This window comes from Pteronotus mesoamericanus, unplaced genomic scaffold (genome assembly GCF_021234165.1).
Source record: "Pteronotus mesoamericanus isolate MK-2021 breed Mesoamerican mustached bat unplaced genomic scaffold, CSHL_Meso_final contig_309, whole genome shotgun sequence".
NCBI lineage: Eukaryota > Metazoa > Chordata > Mammalia > Chiroptera > Mormoopidae > Pteronotus > Pteronotus mesoamericanus.
This window is the reverse complement of record NW_026555131.1, coordinates 112,911-131,292: the sequence shown is the minus strand read 5'-3', so window position 1 is coordinate 131,292 and position 18,382 is coordinate 112,911. Positions and strand designations below refer to the sequence as shown.

Here is an 18,382-nt window from a genome sequence, read left to right as displayed (position 1 = left end):
GGAGCCTGTGCCGAGACTTCTCAGTCCCAGGATATAGCTGAGCCCTGAAGCCAGAAGCCAGAGGCTGCTGCAAACCCTTAGTTGGCCTATAAAATTGTTGAGGTTTGATTGTCTTTTACCGTCTCTTGCTTTCTCCATCCTTTGGTGTGATAAATGAGGGGACTAACCTGGACAAGTCCTCTCTCCCAGCTCAGCAGCGTATTTGGTGTAGGTACACAGTGTCTGCTCTCCTTCCCCAACCTGTGACAATGCCCTATCTTGCTCCCTGAAACAAACTTAAGACAGGCAGAAGCCAAGCTGCTGCTTTAGCCTGAGAAGTTTATTGAAGAAGAGAGTCCCACTTATTCCTCCTCTACCTAGATGACGAGCCTTGAGGGGGCTGGGACTGGGCCTCACCCTGCACAGGGCTGAGCGGGAACCGGTGCCCCTCCTCTTGTCTTAAGTCCAGGGCCTGCGGCAGGAGCCATCACACCACCTTGTTGATAATGACACCCAATTCTTCAATCTCACAGTGCACTTCATCGCCCTTCTGCAATGGAGTGGCCACAGGTGGTCAGTCCTCAGCCTGACACACACATCTGTACATACACAGGCCTGGATTTCTCAGGTCTGAGCCAAGCCTGCCAGGCCTCTGGGTCCCTCTCCCTTTCCTCATTTTTGCCAACCTACCTTGAGAAAGACTGGAGGTTTCCTGAATACACCAACACCTGGGGGGGTCCCCGTCAGGATGATGTCCCCGGGGTAAAGAGTGACAAACCTGGGGCAAAAGGGCCAGGTGAGACCAGGGGCCGAGGTGCCACAGCCAGGGATGGAGGGCTCAGCTGAGCTGCAGGTGGCCGTGTAGGTCAGAGCTTCACTCCACTTACTGAGAGACCCAGGCTATCAGCTCCTCTGTCTTAAACACCATCTGACTGGTGTTGCTGCTCTGGACCACTTCCCCATTCACCCGGCAGCAGATCTTTAAGTTGTGTGGATCTGAAATGCAGAAATACCACTTCGGCACTCCCCTCCAGGGAGAGGAAACATGGCAGTTTTTTGCCTTAAAAAAGGACGTCTATCCACAGCAAAGGCCGACAATTGCAGATATAAAGAGTCGGCGTGTGTAATGCAGCAGGGGAAGAGCATAAGCAGGGCAGCGAACCTCCTGCGCCTGACTCTGGCAGGGGGCGGCTCACCAGTAACCACGCTTTCATCTTAACTTTTGTTTTACACACTCACAAACACACCCTCTTAGAGCAGCTGAAACACAATCTAACTTTGCTGTTGACTGACTGAACACGGTGGTGCAAGAATAACCCCCCCAACACACCCCCGACCTAAATGGCCCTGCCCTGCCTGTGCACCACCCTCTTCCCTCCTGGCTCCTGGTGCCCTTGCTGGCAGCCTGTGCTGCCCTAGTCACAGTGGCTGGCAAGATCCTGTTGGTCCTCGCCATCTCCCTGACTGAAGAAGATGCATGGGCTTTGTGACAGTCTCGGTGATGCCCAAGGGCCAGCTTTGCTTCCTTCCGACCTAAAGACTCTCCCAGATGGTGGCAGCTAGAGGAAGCCTGGCCACCCATTGGGGGAGTACTGTTCTTGTAATTCACTCGATGAATACAGAGCCACCACCTCTGCAGCTGTGGTTTCTAGCTGGTGAGGGGATGTGCTCGTGGCCCGGTTGAGACTTGCTCTCTAAGGAATCAGTGAAAGGCAGCTGGGGAGGGAGCTCCACATTGAGCCATCCCCACACTCCCACTCCCTGAGTGCTGCTATTTCTTTGACATCCTGGAGCAGAGCACGAAGAGTCATTGTGGGCGCTGTCAGAGACCTACCTGCTACACTGTCCTTAGTCACCAAGGCAGGGCCCAGGGGGCAGAAGGTGTCAAAGGTTTTTCCCAGCAGCCACTGCTTTCCATTGCGTTTCATTTGCCAGTCACGAGCACTTACGTCATGTGCCACAGTGAAGCCAGCCACATAAGCCATGGCATCTGTGGCCTGGGGGGGGGAGGGGGCGGGATTTGGCCAGATTGGAGGTTAGATCATAGTGACACCAATCCCTGTAACAAAGCCTTTATCCCACACTAGTAGCCAGAGCTCACCAAGGGTGCTAGGCGAGTGACAGGGCAGGTGCTACGGCTGACCACTTCCCAAGGCCAGGGACAGTGGGTACCACCCCTTCAACCTCACCTTGATGTGCTTGCCTTTCTTTCCAATGACCACGGCTAGCTCCACTTCCCAGTCCACCTCCTATAAGGCAGGAAAGGAGCAGTGAATCGCCTGGCCCTGGGGCCTGCTCAGTGCTGAGGGGATGCACACCACGTCTTCGGGCCTGGGCCGCTAACAGCGGGGTCAGCTGCTGGCCCAGAGTCATAATCAAAACGGCCCAGAGTGGAGGGGGAGGTGTGACTTGTAGACCCATAAACCCCGGGCAATGGCAGGCAGCACCACGGGATGCAGGCACGGTTCCCATGGTGACTAGAGGATCAACACTGGTCTGGGGACTGAACTTTAAAGTCACTCTTGATACTTCCAAAAAATGATGGATACCAAATGATAGTAGCTAACCCTACTGTGTGCCAGGCACCATTCTAGTGCTTTAATGCATTAACTCACTTAAGTGATAAAAAGACCAACATGCCAAAATAAATTTGGGCAAAAGGCATGATAAGCAATTCACAAAAAATATACAGGGCTGCAGAAAATGAAAATATACTCAGCCTTTCCCATATCAGCCAAGTGCTACAAAATAGACACAACCTAACCCTTCAAACTGGCTGCTCTTTTGAAGGATCCAGGGCTGCTATGAACACACCTGACGCCAACCATGGTCTCTAGTATTGCTCCCCACTAGAAAGAATCAGGTTCACTCAGGTAGACAACTAATTCCAGATCCAACACAGTGCAAGATAAGCCTGTGCTACCTTGGACAGAAAGCAAGAAAGTGCTCAAAAAGTGATGGGGTCATCTTGAAGCCCCTACTGGCCAACAGATCATTTGCATATCAGAAAGACTACAAATGATGGATTACAACATGTTGGATAAAAATAAAAATCAAGTCCTGGCTGGTGTGGCTCAGTGGACTGAGTGCCGGCCTGCAAACCAAAAGGTTGCTGGTTCAGTTGCCAGTCAGGGCACATGCCTGGATTGCGGGCCAGGTCCCTGGTAGGGGGAGCATGAGAGGCAACCGCACGTTGAAGTTTCTCTCTCTCTTTATCTCCCTCCTTTCCTTTCTCTCTAAAAATAAATAAAAAAAATTTTTTTAAAAATCAAGAATTCACAGCGATAATAAAGGAATGGAGAAAAGAAAAACCAAAAAGGCAGCCTTTGTTCACAAAATGTCAGCTAATAAAGAGTAGGAGGCATGATAGAAAAATCACATTTTCCTAACCCCCAGTGCAATAATGGGGTCAGGTAAGGATGACCAGGGAATCCCTGGGTGAAGACTGTGGGGCAGTAAGACAGTACCATGGTCTCGAACAACCGCAGATTGGTTACTACCAGAGAACTGCCCTTTCACAATGGAGAGGTCTAGAGAATGGCAAGTAAACCAAATGATCGGACTTTGGGCACCTGACAGGAGCCTCCCAATAGGATGCAGTGTGAAGATAAAATATCTATGTTATATAGACTGAATGTCTGTGTCCCTCCAAATTCCTATGTTGAAACCTACCCCCTCAATGGGATAGTATTAGGAGGTGAGACCTTTAGGAGGTGATTGTCATGAGGGCAGAAACCCCATGAATAGGGTGATAAGAGACCCCAGGGAGCTCCATGGACCCTTCCACCACATGAGAACAGGGAAAGACCTCATTTAGGAACCCAGAAGTGGCCTTCCCAGGCACCAAATTTATCACCACCTTGATCTCGCACTTTCAGCCTCCAGAACTGTGGAAAATAAATGTCTGTTGTTTATAAGTCACCCAGTCTACTTTGTTATAGCAGCCCAAAGGGACTGAGACACCTGTGTAGAAAACTTGATAAAATGTTTAACCTGAATCTAATCATAAGGACACAATCAGACAAATCCAGACCATGGGACATGCTATGAGACAACTTGCCTGGACTCTCCAAATAGTGCCATGATGGACAGAAAAGGGCAGCCGGCCACTGGTCAGAGACCAGAAGTCGGCAAAGTATAGCCTGTGGGTGAATCCAGCTTGCTGCCTGTTTCTATAGATAAAGCTTTCCTGGAACACAGCCAAGTTCATTCATTTATATGTCAGCCATGGCTGCTTTCACACTACGGTGGCAAAGTTGAACTGTTGCAACACACATCATCTGGCATTGCAAGTTTAATGTTTACTAGCTGCCCCTTTTTGAGAAAAAGTCCATGGATGCCTATGGACCTGTAGATTACAGGCCCTAAAGAGACATAACCAAATACAATGTGTGTCCTTGTTTGATCCTGTGTCAACAAAGAAGCAGCAGAACCCAGATTGAAAGTCATCTACCAGTTGGACTATATATTAGAGATTATTCATGTTAATTGGCTTGGTTGTGAATAATGGCACTACGGTCACGTAGGACATTGTCCTTATTCTTAGAAGGTGCATGCTAAATTTTATAATTGTCTACAGTGAAGGTATATTACTTTTGTAATCCAAATGGGCATAATTGGAAAGGTCCCTCTTCTGTTAATATTTTTTTCCTGGGGCCAGTCTTATTACTGTATAACTTCCCATGGTTTCTGTTTAATGCACTTCTAAGCAACAAGTGGCTCCTGTAAGCTCGATGCTGCGCACCCTTGTGATGGCCCCAGTGACGCAAGAGGGCAGTGGGAAGGCACCGACCTGGCTCTCAGGTGGGAGGATGATCTCATCATAGGGCCCCACAATGGAGCTGGCAAACTTGCTGAAGATGATGGGCTCCTTTGGCACAGGCACGTTCTGTTCCTTGCAGTGGTCCACGTAATTCATGCCCACACACACCACCTTGTCTGGCCGTGTGACTGGAGCCAGGAAGGTTACCTCTGACCGCGGAAGGACTGGCAGCTGGGCAGCCAAGGCTCTGCAGAGACCAGAGCAGGAGAGGGGGGCTGGCTGGGAGCAGGCCAGCAGTTCTGGGGCACACTGGGGAGATCCTACAGCGGCCGCAAATTTTGCTGTTTAAAATACATTTGTTAATCAGAATTAGTGTGAAAATCAAAGCCAGCTATTGTCATTTGACATCAGAGCACTGTTTAATATTTATCCCCAGTATGGATCTCCTTTCCCCCACTGGGTAACACACATCCATGTAAGGGAATTCGGAAGGTGCAGGTGGAAGTAATTGGGAAGGTCCTTCTTCTACCCTTTCTCCCAGTCACCCTGCTCCGGCCTTGGAGACACACTGTGTCTTGTGCAGCTCTTTACAGCTACTCTATTCTTTTCCTCTCCTTACTTCATATGCATGATAGCACACTACATACACCTTATTGAAAATGTACTGTGTGTGTGTGTGTGTGTGTGTGTATTTCAAAGATCTCACCTTAACAATATGTGATGGCTGCATATTACTGCACTGTAGAGATATGAAAGCAGGCTCCAATCTTGGGAGAATATGAAGTTTAGGAAACATACTCTTACCCACACTGTGTGCTGTCCAACATTTGTGATTTTGCCAGTTGAAAAGGTACAGACAATATCTCAAAGTGGTCTTTACTGTTCATCAGTGCCTGTAGAACAGATGCCATAGGGCTCCTGGCTTCAAAGAAGTCCCTATCTAATCTAGCCCAAACCCAAGAATCATCTTTAAGAAAACCTCTTTGCAGTCCTCTCCCCCCTAAGAAGCCAAGCGTTCAATCAGTACCCTAGCTTCCCAAGATGCCACCTGGGGACTGCAGGTACCAGACCCCTCCAGCAAGCAGCAGCTTCACCCCTTGGAAAGGCAGTATGATGAAATGGAGTTTTGTGGCTTTGGAATATCACTCTCTCTGGGCCTCAGTTTCCCCCTCTATAAACCGAGGCTGCTGTCATATAAGATTTCTAAGGCTCTTCACTAAGAGAAAAGGTGAGAAAGGAAAGCTGAGGCTCCCCTGCGCCCTTGCAAAAGAGCTACCTACTGGATGTGTCTCCTGGGGCAAGGAGGGGGTGGGAGGAAGTGGGGGGGAAACAGAGCACCACAGGTTGATGCTCCCTGCTGATTTACCTTCTCGCCACTGAGAGGGTAGACTCTCCCTGCTCCAGGAACTCCACCATCGTCTTGGGCAGTGTGGGGTCAAAAGCGTTGAGGTTGATGACCCCCCCATTATTCCCTGACTCCAGGCCCAGGTGAGATCCCATCAGGTGGGGTGCCTGGAACTGCACCAGTCTCATGTCTCTGGAGGGTTGGAAGGGCCACCGCTGAGCCTGCAGCAGAGCTGTGAGCAACCTTTTTCTAACAGGGAACAGCATCAGAGTCTATGGAGAAAAAAAGCGGGTCACAGAGTACAGAGGAAGCTGGCAACCATCATCAGGATCCCCAAGCTCCTTGAGCTGCAGCCCCAGTCCCTTCGAGTTCCAGCCCAAGTTCCTAGCACACCACGTGGAAGTGGCCTGGATTTATAAGTTATTTTGCCCTCTTGCATTTCATAAGGTGGTTTTTTGCTCAGTTCAATGCACATAATGAAACCTTTCTAGAGAAGCAACTATTTCATGTCAGGCCCTACGCTAGGTGCTAGTGGCAATGGTGCCACTGCCTGGCACCATTGTGGCACTCGGGTAAACAGTGTAGCTCAGACATACTCAGCCCAGCCATCCTGCTCACAAGGAAGACTGATGTTAACAACTGATGCCGTAAGATTCAGCAATGGGACTTCTGCTGGGACAATCAAGGGTCCTCAAGTGTGATCAAGGCAGTGTGATGAAATGGAGTTTTGTGGCCTTGGGATAATCACCCTCCCTGAGCCTCAGTTTCCCCCTCTATAAACGGAGGCTGCTGTCATATAAGATTTCTAAGGCTCTTCACTATGAGAATAGGTGAGAAAGGAGAGCTGAGGCTCCCCTGCTCCCTGGCAGAAGAGCTACCTGCTGGTTTGATTTCCCAGGATGAAGACTTGCCTAGTTTCTTAAGGTAGTGCTGCTAAGTTGGACTGGGCTAAGATAAGCAGGACTAGGAATTAGATAAGGTGGGGCACATCATAGGCAAATAACCACTGGGAAACTGGCTTCACACCTGCCACAAACACGTCTTTAAATGCCAATTTGATCCTGTTACCCTCCTACTTAAAATGCTTTCCAGTGCTCACATAATCAAACTGTAATCCTACTGTTCCACCTTCTAGGAGAAGCCCCCACCTACTGCTCTGGAGAGTAAATATTTAGTTTTTCGAGGAGCACAGGCTGCCTGGGGGAGGCTGCAGACAAAGGGCAGGGCCTCGGTCTGACAGGCATCAACGGGCTGTCTCCTCTCTGGGTTCTGGGGCCTCGTCTGTCTCTTTCACTGCGGAGTTCACTGTGCCTGGCTCTTAGTAGAGGCTCTTAGCCACTACTCCCTGTGGAAGCAGGGGCTTGGGAAAGCTTGGTGACTGCCAAGCTCAGGAAGTGTGGCTGTGCCCTCCCTCTTCAAATCACCTAGAAAGTAACAGCAGGGCTCAGACCTTGTTTCAAGTTCCAAGCTCCACTCAAGGACAAATCCGTTTCTCTTGTTTTGCAGTCCCTCCTGTACCTGGTTCCTTGCTTTAAAAAACAAACCTTTCAGCTCAGGCATGTGGAGGTAGTCCCAGACCACTGGTCCTCACACCAATGATTCAATGTGCCTTGTTCAACTAGAGATGCATTAGACCCAGGTAACCAATCTAACCACTGTGCTGGCTGATGAATTTGACCAGAAAATGAGGACTTGAAGCCTCTTGCCCTCCTGTCTTACACAGGTCCAACCATGCCACTGATAAAGTCTGTTGTAGCCAAAGTGCATACGCTCAGACACTGCCCACTAAAATAAACGATCCGGCACAAGTAACGCCCCTTTTCCATTACAAAATCTTTTACTACAAAATCATAAGCATGTAATTCTGTAACATAACAATATCCCAAGCACAGCACATGACATTTTAGATGAGATGTTCAAGGTGCTGTCCATCTTGTGCGAGACAGTCTCGGACCCTACCATCCACACTCAAGCACGCGTTACTTCTGCCGGACCCTGTATATACAACAGCAACTGCTCCCACTGAATGCCAGGTCTCATTGAAGTGCTATATCGACAACATCTGATTTATTTTGATAACAGTGGAAGGTAGGCATTGTTAGTCTCATTTTACAGATGAAAAAACCAAAGTTTAGAGAAGTTAAGGGATTCTCCCATGTTTCCAAGGATGGGAAAAAGCTGGGGTTTGAATTCAAGCCCAGGTGGTGTGCAAGTAAGACAATCCAGCTTTAGCGTCTCCCCTCCTCTCCCTCCCCCCGCCCCCGCCCCTCACTCCCTAGGGCACTTCAGCCCAGAAGACTGTGGTGAGAGGCAGGGATCTCCAAGAGGAGATCCTCGAGAGGCCCAGACACCCTGCCTGCTCTCAGCCACACTCAGGGAAACTTGGTTAACTGCTGGCTGCTGCCTCAGGGACAAGACTGGTCACCTGCTCTCCAAGACAGCCGGAGGCCACACTGACTGTGCCCTTCCCATGTGAATGGCATATGCAGCTTCTCACTAGGCCCTACCACAATCCCCTCGGGCAGTGCGCCCCATTTTACAGGAAGCGGCACTGAGACCTGAAAAGGAGCCGTCACCTGCCAAAGCACCAGTTCAGAAAGTGGCGCCAGCGCTTCCGCGGTTACCACTCTGCAGCAGAGCCCGAGCTCGATCCCACTCTGCCAAAGGGCCCTTAGGCAAAGACGCAGTGACGTGAGGCGGAAACAGCACACAAGCGTCGCAGATTGGCGACGTGTGTCTATCTGGGACTGCGCGTCCCACCGTCCGTCCACACGCAAGGGACCCTGGTCCAGCCCTTCGGTTTCCCTACATGCTTAGCTTGGTCCCCTGCATTCAGTGGGCGCTCACGAAGGCCCGTCCGTGTGGGCCGAGCGGCCGGGGTCCGAGGTCCAGTCCTGCCCTTGGCGAGGCGCGTCTCGCGGGGGTTGTCCCCAGGCCGGCCGGAACCCGACCTACCTGGGCCGCGGCAGCCGGTCTGTAGAGCGCCCCACGCTACCGGCTATCTGACCACGCTCGCGGGGCCAGGGTCTGGGGTTGGCTGGCGCCGAGACTGGTGTCCAGTCGCGATTCCGCGACCTGTCCCGGGAACCCCCGCTGCGGCGAAGGGGGCGGCTTCTCCAATAAGATGTTGGCAGAGGCGGCGCTCCTTGGTGACACCCAGTACGACGGCCAATAACAGGGCGCTTCGTCCTGTCCCGGAAGTCACGTAGCGGCGGGGGGAGGGAGCCCAGCGCTGGAAGGCAAGCGGTCTCTCCCGGTGACGTTCCCGTCTCAGGGCTGGACACCCTTCTGCTTGTCCACACTTCACCCACAGCTGCCAGACAAGGAGCACTTTTTGTCGCTTTGCGCCCTGGGGGCCGCGCTCCACTTCCCCGTGTCGGATCCCTGCCTCTGAGCAGGACACCGTTTTTGTTTTTGTTTTTTAATATGAAACGCCTCACGACTTTGCGTGTCATCTTTCTGCAGGGGCCATGCTAATCTTCTCTGTAGGGATCCAGTTTTAGTATATATGCTGCCAAGCAAGCACACAGGCACCGTTTTGATGTTGGGCAAACGCAGTAGAAGAAACCAAATTGTATAGCGCGCTGGTTAACAAAGACAAATCTCTGGCATATTACAGAGGAAAGGGGGGATGATTGCACCCACTTTACACGTGGGGCGCCTGGGGCTGGAAGTGCTTTGAGCAAGATGACGCAGGCAGTGAGGAGGGGAACCACCGTTTTTGACCCCAGGTACAGCATTTTACACCCATCTGCACCAGCCCTATCTTCACGTGCACCGTGTTGGGGGCTCAGGGCAGGATAGTGGGAGGCATAACCTCCAGCGAAAGAGGCCAGGCATTTTCCTGGAGAGGTGGTTTAATTAATCAGGTAGTTACAACCCAAGCTTTCCAGGCCTCTGGCAGATGACGACCTATAAGGGGGCTGTGGGCAAGAGGCCCAAGATTTAAATCAAGGACTAGATGATCAAAGGCTCTACTTGTCCCAGAAAGGAGTCTGAGCCTTACCTAGCACACAGGAGCCACGGGAAGGTCCTCACAGGGAATGCCATGGTTAGACTTGCATTTGAGTAGTTTCACTCTGGTCATGCTTCTAAGAAAAGGTGTCGGTGAGAGTGGGGCAGGCGAGAGCAAAGGTGGCTTGGTGTGCATTGGAGATGGAGGTAGAAATGACAGTCCCAGATGAGGACATGAGGTGGGAGAGGGGGAAGGAGGGGCAAGGCTGCCTCCTGGCTTCTAGCCTGGTAGATGGTAGTACCATTCATGGAAACAGGTTCTTGAGGGACAGCAGTTCTGGGGAGAGGGTGGTGACCTCAGTTTTGGATGGGGTGTGTTTAATGAGCACGTGGGACATTCAAGGAGCCACTGCAGAGTGGGCAGTTGGAGTGTGGGGCTCTAGTCTGTCTTCAAGATAGAGGTCAGTACAGAGGTAGAAATGAAGCCTGTGGAGGGTGAGTGTTAACAGGGGAAATGTACTAGAGAACCTGGCATAAACCCCAGTCGGGAGACCCACCCCGTAAAGGTGGACAGCACCAGAGGAGCCGTCAGAAAAACAGGGAGACGGGGGAACACGTAACCTGGGCAGAGATCAGAGGGCCATGCCTTCCAAAAGCCAAGGAGAGGACTTCTGTTTCTAAACAAGATGGAGTAAAGGACAGGATTTATCCTTGTAGGAAGCAACCAAAAACACTCAAAATACCAAAAGCTATGGTTTTCAAGAAATTGGACCTTACGTAATGAAGAACAGTGATGACAGATGGACAGGAAACAAATGAGGCCCCTGTTTAATGCTTTGAGAGTTTCCAGGCTGTGGCAAAAGAAAGGGGGATGGAGGTGGAGCCAGCATCTCCCATGAGTTGCAGACGGGGATCTGAGGGCCCAGTAAGACATAGGTAGCTAGAGTTTGCAGGACAGTACTGGAGAGAAGACACTTGGGAAGAAAGAGAACCTGGCGTTCTGTGGAGGTTCATCCTCAAGTGTTCAGCAGAGTCCTGAGCAGTGCATGCCTGTGAAGCAGCTACCTGAGACTAGGGAGCGCGTCTTCAAGAAGAATCAGAGGGAACAGTGCCAAGAGATTGCACAAGGCCTGGAACAGTGCCTCTTCCCACTAATCAGATTGGAACAACGGAAATCATGGGACACTGGGGAGGGTGCTTATGAAGGTCTTGCCTCCATAGGGAATAATAAGTTCTAGACCTGACTGACAGATTATAAAATCAAGACCCCAAAGGATCAAACTGTTTCCAGGTACCTTAACTGCATCACAGGCCAAGCTCAATGGTGTTTATAGAAATTACAAAATATCCAGTAGCCAACAAGGTGAAGTTCACAGAATCTGATATCTAATCAAAGATAACCCAGATTTGGAAAGAAGCAGGAAAATATGATCCATGGTGAGAAGAATCAAGCATTTTAATGCAACTCAGAACTGACAGATGTTAGAATTAACAGACAAGAACATAACAGTTACTATAACTATATTCCGTCTGTTCAAAGTTAGAGACATGAAAGATACGTTTTAAAAGGACCCAAATCAAACTTCCATTGATGTAAACTGCAATGTCTGAGATGAAAAATGCACTAGGTGGATTAATGGCAGATTCAACATTGCAGAAGAAAACGTTAGTGACTTTGAAAACATAACACTAACCTGTTGGAGCCGAAATGACGAACACAAAGGGAAAGAGAGGCACCCATTCTATGCTCACTAGGTCTTTGAGAGACACGGAGTTTGTTCTTTGGCCACGAATATGTGTGCCTACAAGAAAGGTGGTACTGTAGATATCAGGGAATGGGGACTGTTCAAAAAGGAGTGTCCACAGGTGTTCCCATGGCAAAACTGGAAGAGTCTGCAGTGTCACCCAGCCTGCTGTTGGCATTGTTGCAAACAAATAAGTTAAGGGCAAGATTCTTGCCAAGGCAATTAATGTACATATTGAGCATATAAGCCCTCTAAGAGCTGAAATAACTTCCTGAAACTTGTGGAGGAAATCACCAGGAAAAGAAGGAGGCCAAAGAGAACAGTGTTAGGTTTCACTGAAGCACTAGCCTATCCACCAAGAAAAACAAAATGGACAAATGGTTCTTCACTCGTGAGAACTGATGCCAAGGGGCCTTGAGGATGTCACAGTCTTAGTTGGCTGGCACTTGGCAGTCCAGGGCTGACTGACAACCTGCTCTGAGAGGCCTTGCTTTTAGTTTCTGATGTTTTACTGTATTTGGTTTTTCAAACGAGTGGACAAGCAGCCCCTGGCTTCATTAGCTAAGCTCCAGGGAACAGGATACAGCCAGGATTGCTCAGCAAAGGAAAGTGGGTGGAAGAGGACTATGCTGGGGTGAGGCGGGGGTGGGTGTTGAGAAGGGTGTGCTCTACAGTGCAGGCCACATGTTTCCAACAGACTTTGCCTCTGGTGCCTCCCGAGCTGGCCTGGGGCCCAGCGGGCTCACTCCGGGCTGTCTGCTCCACAGCAGTGGCTCCTTCCCTACAACCTTCGGTTCAGCAGCATCACTGACCACTCCCTCCCTGACGTGCCAGCTGTAGGGCCGTCCTGGGGCTGCAGGGGTGAACACCGTCGCTCCTGCTGCTGGCAAGAGGCCCACAGTGTGGCGGGGGAGACAGCGCTGGGCATCTTGGCCATGGCTCCCGCTTCCCTCGAGTGTCACTTCTGGGAAGCATGTTCCACCTCATAGCTGATCTTGACATTAAGGGCTGTAGCAGCTGAGCGTTTTTCAGCTGAAAGTTCCAGACAGCCCGTTCCAACTAGCTTCACATAGACTGTTAGGGGTGGGAAATCCTATGAGCGGCTCATATAAGTGAAGAATCTATTGACTGGGAGGGGCCCTGTTTAAAAGGTACAGTTTAATTTTGAGCTCAAGGGCTAGACTCTCTGCACCGCCCCCCTCCCCCGCCCCCCAGCTACCCCCGCTTTCTCAGTCTCCCTCCCTCAGCCAGCCCTTCTGCTCTGGTTTCACTCCCATAGCTCCCCCAGTGACAAAATGGCAGCCTGAGCCCCGGGACTCGCGTCCCTGCAGCTTCAGATGTGAGGGAGCAGAGCCTTTGCCAGCATTCTGGGCTTGGGACTCCCTGGGCCTCCTTGGCTCCAGGTGCCCACCCTCAGCCATCCACTCTGACCAGGAAAGCCATGTGCTGACAGGCTTAGGGCTGGCCTTGGAGACAGGGTCCCAGACTTCCTGGATAGAGAGGGGGGATGATCCCAAGAGACTGAGAGGTACAGCCAGAAGAGGGGGAATGCTAAGAGGGAGAAGCCTGGAGGCCCACCCACTGACCTTCTTCAGCGCCCCCATGGTGCCCTGGGATGTCGTGAGAGAGGAGCCTTTATTGCTGGGGGGAAAGGAAGGGCCTTCTCAGGCAGAGAAGCAGGGTAGACGTAGATCCTGCATCCACATGACAGTCTGATCATTTTCAAAGCCAGCCAAGGGAGCTGAGCAGAGGGGGCCCTGTGCCGGAGTCCAGGGCCAGGGCAGGTGAGTTAGATACTACCTGAGGTTTCCTGGTCAAGAAACAGACAGAAAAAGGTACCCAGCAGATGGCAGAGAGCCCAGTTCGAGCACTGATGGCCCGCAGCGGTCAGGAGCTGTCGGGGTATTTGTGCGCTGGACGGTCTCCTGACTGCGAGCTATACCACCCAAGAGAGGGCTGCGCTTAGATGCCTGCTCAGGAGCCTGAATACATTCCGGGGCCACAGCAGGCCTCCTGCACAGCCATTCGCATTGTACTGGCCCTTCTCCGGGATCTCTCAACTCTGGACAAGAGCTAACTAGACCTGTATCCTCCCTTTGAGATATATGCAATTTCCCTATGGAAGTGGGCAGGGTATGGGAGAGGTGAGGGGAGGGTTTCTTCAGGAGCCCCTCCTCTTGGCCCTACATAGGCACAGGGTAACTCCTGGCCACGCTGTCTCTGGCACTGGCCCAGGCTCCCTCCCTGTGCAGATTTGGCCCCACCTGTCTCCCACTTTCCGCTCCAATCCTGGAACCCGGCTGAGCTCACTCTGCAGGCAGCTGGAGCCTGCACATTCCTTGTATGACCAGCTGGTTCAGACAGTCCATGCAAGATTGTCGCTGACCCATGCGAAACCAGGTTTTGTGTTGTTTTCAGGGGAAGGAGTAATAGAGTCCTGCATACTCCGTATCATTGGACACTAAAGCGCTTATATATTTTTTAATGTTAAACCGTGTATTTCTAGGATAAACCCAAATGTGTCATGAAATGTTAACATATATCATGTATATATAACTTTTATTGTTGAAATGAGATTACTAATATTATGATTTTTACATCTTTTTGTTAATAGTTGAGAATGTTCTATAATTCTTCTTTCTTACCCTACGACTTTTAAAAAAAAACCTTGATAACACCAGCCTTTAAAGTGAGTTGGGGAGTGTTCCCTCCTTTTTCCCTACACCAAGACCCAGAGGAAGAGAGAGACTGAGACTTGTCCAAGACCACGTGAGTTTTGTGGTCCAGATCAGGACTGAGGTCTCTTGACCGTGGGCCCAGGGACCCTCTAGAGCCCTCACTGCCATTCAGCCGCAGATCACATAACCCAGCTGCCCCCTCTGCACTGAGTGTCTGGATCAGGAAAGTCCTGAGTAGATGAGTGGGAAACAGATGTACAAATGGATGGACAGACAGGGGGATGGCGGGTGGATGGACGGAGGGTGGGTAGGTGGTCCAGTGGCAAATGCAGGCCATCCCATCCAGACAGCAGTCAGGCGGCTCCCTTGCTGGGATTGTGCCAAGGTCCTCAAGCTTGGGTGGGATGGAACTTTTGCTGTGTGTGGTGGCAGAAAAGGGTCCTGTCACCTGCCCTCCTGGCTACTGTTGAGATGCCCATCAGTCAAAGCTGGTGACCCAGGGAGACTTGGGCCTGTGTCACTGTGGAGATGATGTCACATGGCCTGGGGTCTGGCCCTCGAAGGCTCCCCAGAACCTGCCTCTTCTCTATCCCCAAGTTGGGGACACCCCTTCTGCTCCTTCCCTCGGGTTTTCATTTCTTGCTTCTCCCCTGGCATAACCCTTACTGAGCTTACTCACACTTTGGAAAAGAAAAAGCAAGAAAGACATCGTCAGGCAAATTCCATTTCTGCCCTGTGACCTGTGCCCTCCATCCAAGGGGACATACTGAAATTACTTCCTGGAACTGGTAAAAAGAAGTGATCTGGTAATAAAATATGAATGGCACCTCAAGAAGGTACCCTGCCTGCTGGCTGGCTTTTCTAATAAAGGCTTCCACTGTGGCCATCACATCAGGAGTTTGAAGTCCAGCATGGAAATCGACAAATGCTGCTATTGGAGGTATGTTAAATACTTACCAGCATAGCACTGGGCAGGAGCCGTAGATAACAGCAGAGATGGGAGGAGCCGGACCGAAATTCAGTCAGGATAAAGCCAAAGAGAGTCCCTCTCCTTTGTCAAGTTTATTTTATTAAAATATACAGAACTGAATATTGGTGGGCGCTGAGAACAGGAACCGCCCTCCCGGGCTGTGCCCGAGGGAGACACTTCTGCCATGCAGACCTGCGGCCAGCCCGCACACCAGCGTGGGAGACACCCCTCTCCTGGCTGGAATGAGCCACGCTGGCCGAGGCCAAGGGGCACAGGGGGACGGTGGTGACCCTCTCTTATGGCCTGGGCCTGAGAAGCAGAGCTACACCAGCTGGGGGGACTGGGCTGAAAGAAGTGGGGAGAAGATCCCTGAGCCCGGGAAAGCTGATGCCCTCCTGAAGGAGGAGAGAGGGAACCGCCCAGTCAGACTGGAAATGGGGCGTCAGTGCAACTCCAAGGGGAGGAACACGTGTGGGTGCCAAGGAGTCCCCATGGCCAAGCCAGACCAGTCTCCACGGCCTCCGCCATCCCACCCTTCCTCGCAGGGTCCTGCTCACCCTGGGGCCAGGCTGAGTGAGATGGGGTGGCAGCCGATGGAATGTACGTTTGAGAATGTTCCTTGGAAGGGCCTGTGCTGCCTGAGCAGGCGGGAGCAGTCATCTCTGTCTCCTGGAAGCCCCTGGGCGCTCAGGACTCACCGAACTCAGGCCCCTCAGCCCTCACTGCTGCTGTCTCTGGCCTCAGGTGGACATTGGCCACATCCCCAGAGCAGAACCCAGCCAAAGCGGAGTCCTGGGGTTTGTGCTTTTGAACATGGATGGGCCGGGCTCGGGGTAGGCTTTGAGCCTCTACTGCTCTGAGGCATAGAACTGACCCCAGGCTCCTTTCCCGGGCCACCTTTATCAGGGATACTGGGACCCAGCCTACCAGGAGGGCCTTGTCTGGGAAAAGAAGTGTCTAAAGCTTCCCTCATGGGCTCAACCTGAGCTGCTGGGGCCGCTTGTGCTTTTTGCATGGGGTTGGGGTGAGCCTGTGCGGAGGGGTGGCAACACTGCTTCAGGACCCTAACTGGAAGGGAGGATCAACCAGACTGCTGGGCAGACAGAGGCTGACAGACGGGGACAGAGAAGCCCTCCCTCGGCTCGCTTGCCACCCAGGCTCCTGGGCTGCCACTCACTGAGCCACACGATATCTTCTCGGGCCCTATAATGACCTTGGGGTGAACAGTTTAGAGCCTGAAGGGTGGGGGCAGCCCCATTACTGCCTCCCCACTGAGCCAGGCCTGGGCGAGTGGGGCAGGGCTTCTCCCAACTAGCTGAGTCAATAGACAGCCCCCCTCACATTCGCTACCAGGAAACCCAACCCTGAGCTTAAAGGGCCCCCTTCCTGGGACGGAGGGACAGCAGGGCCCTGTGGTGCCTCATCACTGGAGCAGAGCTCGCCCAGGAATCCTTTCCAGGAAGCAGCAGGCTCTGCCTCCACCACCACTTCTTTCCTCAACCACCAGCTGCCCCTCCAGGGACCTGTGGTAAGGGGCATTCTGGGAGAGTGGTCAGTGGGCTGGGAATGGCTGGGGGAACAAGGAGACCAGAGCCTGGGTGATGGGTGGTGGAAAAGAAGGGTGGCAGGAGGGAGAGGTGACCGGGCTCACACAGGAGAGGTTTTTGCTCTGGAACCCGGACCCTCCTCTGCAGGAGTTGAGCACTTTCCTGCTCACATCCGGCAGCCAATAGCCATGTACACTGCTCTCCCATCAGCCCACCCTTGAGGCAGCCTCACCCCACTGGCCTGGGACAGGACTGGCTGGGGGAGTGTGGCTCATGTCACCTGGACCCAGCTCCCAACCAGATGCAGTCCCTCCCTGACCTCGGTCCCCCTCTGACAGCCCAGAGGCATGGTGTGTGTTTGTGTGTGTCTGGAGCAAACTGTTCACTTTTTGCAAATATATTAGAAAAATGTTTCTCATGGAGGCTGTTCCTGGCAGGATTGAGGTGGTGGCAGTGGCCACTTGGCAATACCCCATGTGTCCTAGATGACGTTCTCAAACAGCTGCATGGAGCTCATGATGTTCTCGTCCTGTGTGGGGAGGGGATGAGAGGCCGGGTCGGGGCAGTGCCCATCTCTGGCCATCTTGAGCAGATTCTCCGCAGGGACCCGGAGTTTATTCCGCAGGGCCTGCTGTCTGTGTCCCTGGGCTACGGGGTGCTGAGCAGGCACAGGCTGTCTTTGGCCCTATGGCCTAAGTGCACACCGTCTGAGTTCGGCCAACTCACGGAAGGACACACCTCCCTGCCTGCTCACCCGGACGGAGGCCAAGGTCGCTCTGGGAGCGAGGCGAGTGGCAGAGGTCCAGTGCTCTGCCTCCCCGGCCCCAAGGGTGCTCTTCAGAGGAGGGTCAGCAAAGCTGGGGAGGCTCCAGGTGCCTGTTCCCCAGAGTGGCCCTGCCCAAGGGCCACAGTGCCTCATCACCCCCCTGTGGGCCCCACGTCTGCCCCCGCTAATGCAAAGCACACAAGGGAGGTACAGTGTGCCCAAGGAGGCTGTGGTTGGCGGGAGCGGGGATGGAGGAGATGGGTTCAGATGAAAGAGTAGCAGTGGGGCCTGGAGGTGGGGAGTGGCCTGAGGGCTGGCAGGGGAAGGACACTGAGTAGTCTCAACTCCCGAGGACACCTACCTTCTGACAGGTCTCCAGAAACTCATCAATGGTCACTACCCCGTCCTGATTCCGGTCCATTTTCTGCAACCCAAGCCAAGCCCTTGGTGAGTCTGTGCCTCACCAGGGACTGTCTCTGTCCCAGGCCTGAGGACATGGACCCTTGGGCCTCCTCTACCCCAACTTGTCCCCTCTGTCCCCTACACAGGATCCTGGCCACATACATTGCCCTTCTTGGCCCCTCCCACTCCAGCTGCTTCTGAAGCCTCTGGGATGACACTTCCCAGAATGCATCC

The 18,382-nt window shown here is 52.4% G+C and overlaps 2 protein-coding genes and 1 non-coding gene across 5 annotated transcripts in view; all 3 read right to left on the bottom strand.

The window, feature by feature from the left end:
- Positions 1-303: 303 nt before the first annotated feature.
- LOC129072115 (fumarylacetoacetate hydrolase domain-containing protein 2A) lies at positions 304-9,206 on the bottom strand. Of its 2 annotated transcripts, none has more exons than XM_054575522.1 (8): positions 9,042-9,206; positions 6,108-6,358; positions 4,772-4,988; positions 2,169-2,228; positions 1,814-1,976; positions 867-975; positions 670-757; positions 304-529 (listed from the first exon to the last, which is right to left on the bottom strand). In XM_054575522.1, the coding sequence occupies exons 2-8, from the start codon at positions 6,350-6,352 to the stop codon at positions 467-469; spliced, it is 945 nt and encodes a 314-aa protein (XP_054431497.1). In that variant the 5' UTR covers positions 6,353-6,358; positions 9,042-9,206; the 3' UTR covers positions 304-466. The 2 variants fall into 2 exon arrangements, with proteins under 2 accessions (XP_054431497.1, XP_054431498.1); XM_054575523.1 differs by lacking the exon at positions 9,042-9,206 and adding an exon at positions 8,663-8,793.
- A 300-nt stretch (positions 9,207-9,506) lies between these two features.
- Positions 9,507-9,612, bottom strand: LOC129072117 (U6 spliceosomal RNA). The gene has a single exon (XR_008529339.1). It is a non-coding gene; the product is annotated as a U6 spliceosomal RNA (small nuclear RNA).
- Positions 9,613-15,519: 5,907 nt separating this feature from the next.
- KCNIP3 (potassium voltage-gated channel interacting protein 3) overlaps positions 15,520-18,382 on the bottom strand; it is a 62,686-nt gene continuing 59,823 nt past the window's right edge. For both annotated transcript variants that reach the window (XM_054575517.1, XM_054575518.1), the window contains 2 exons: positions 18,108-18,170; positions 15,520-17,509 (listed from right to left, as the gene is read on the bottom strand). In XM_054575517.1, coding sequence (XP_054431492.1) covers positions 17,462-17,509; positions 18,108-18,170 — 111 coding nt within the window. In that variant the 3' untranslated portion in view covers positions 15,520-17,461. The remainder of the gene's footprint in view (positions 17,510-18,107; positions 18,171-18,382) is intronic.

Excerpts from the sequence above, each read along its gene's own strand:
- LOC129072115 (XM_054575522.1), bottom strand. The coding sequence starts at position 6,352 with ATGCTGTTCCCTGTTAGAAAAAGGTTGCTCACAGCTCTGCTGCAGGCT. Across the intron at positions 2,229-4,771 it reads TCCTCCCACCTGAGAGCCAG|GAGGTGGACTGGGAAGTGGA; the intron begins GTCGGTGCCTTC and ends CCTGCCTTATAG. Across the intron at positions 1,977-2,168 it reads AGAAAGGCAAGCACATCAAG|GCCACAGATGCCATGGCTTA; the intron begins GTGAGGTTGAAG and ends TCCCCCCCCCAG.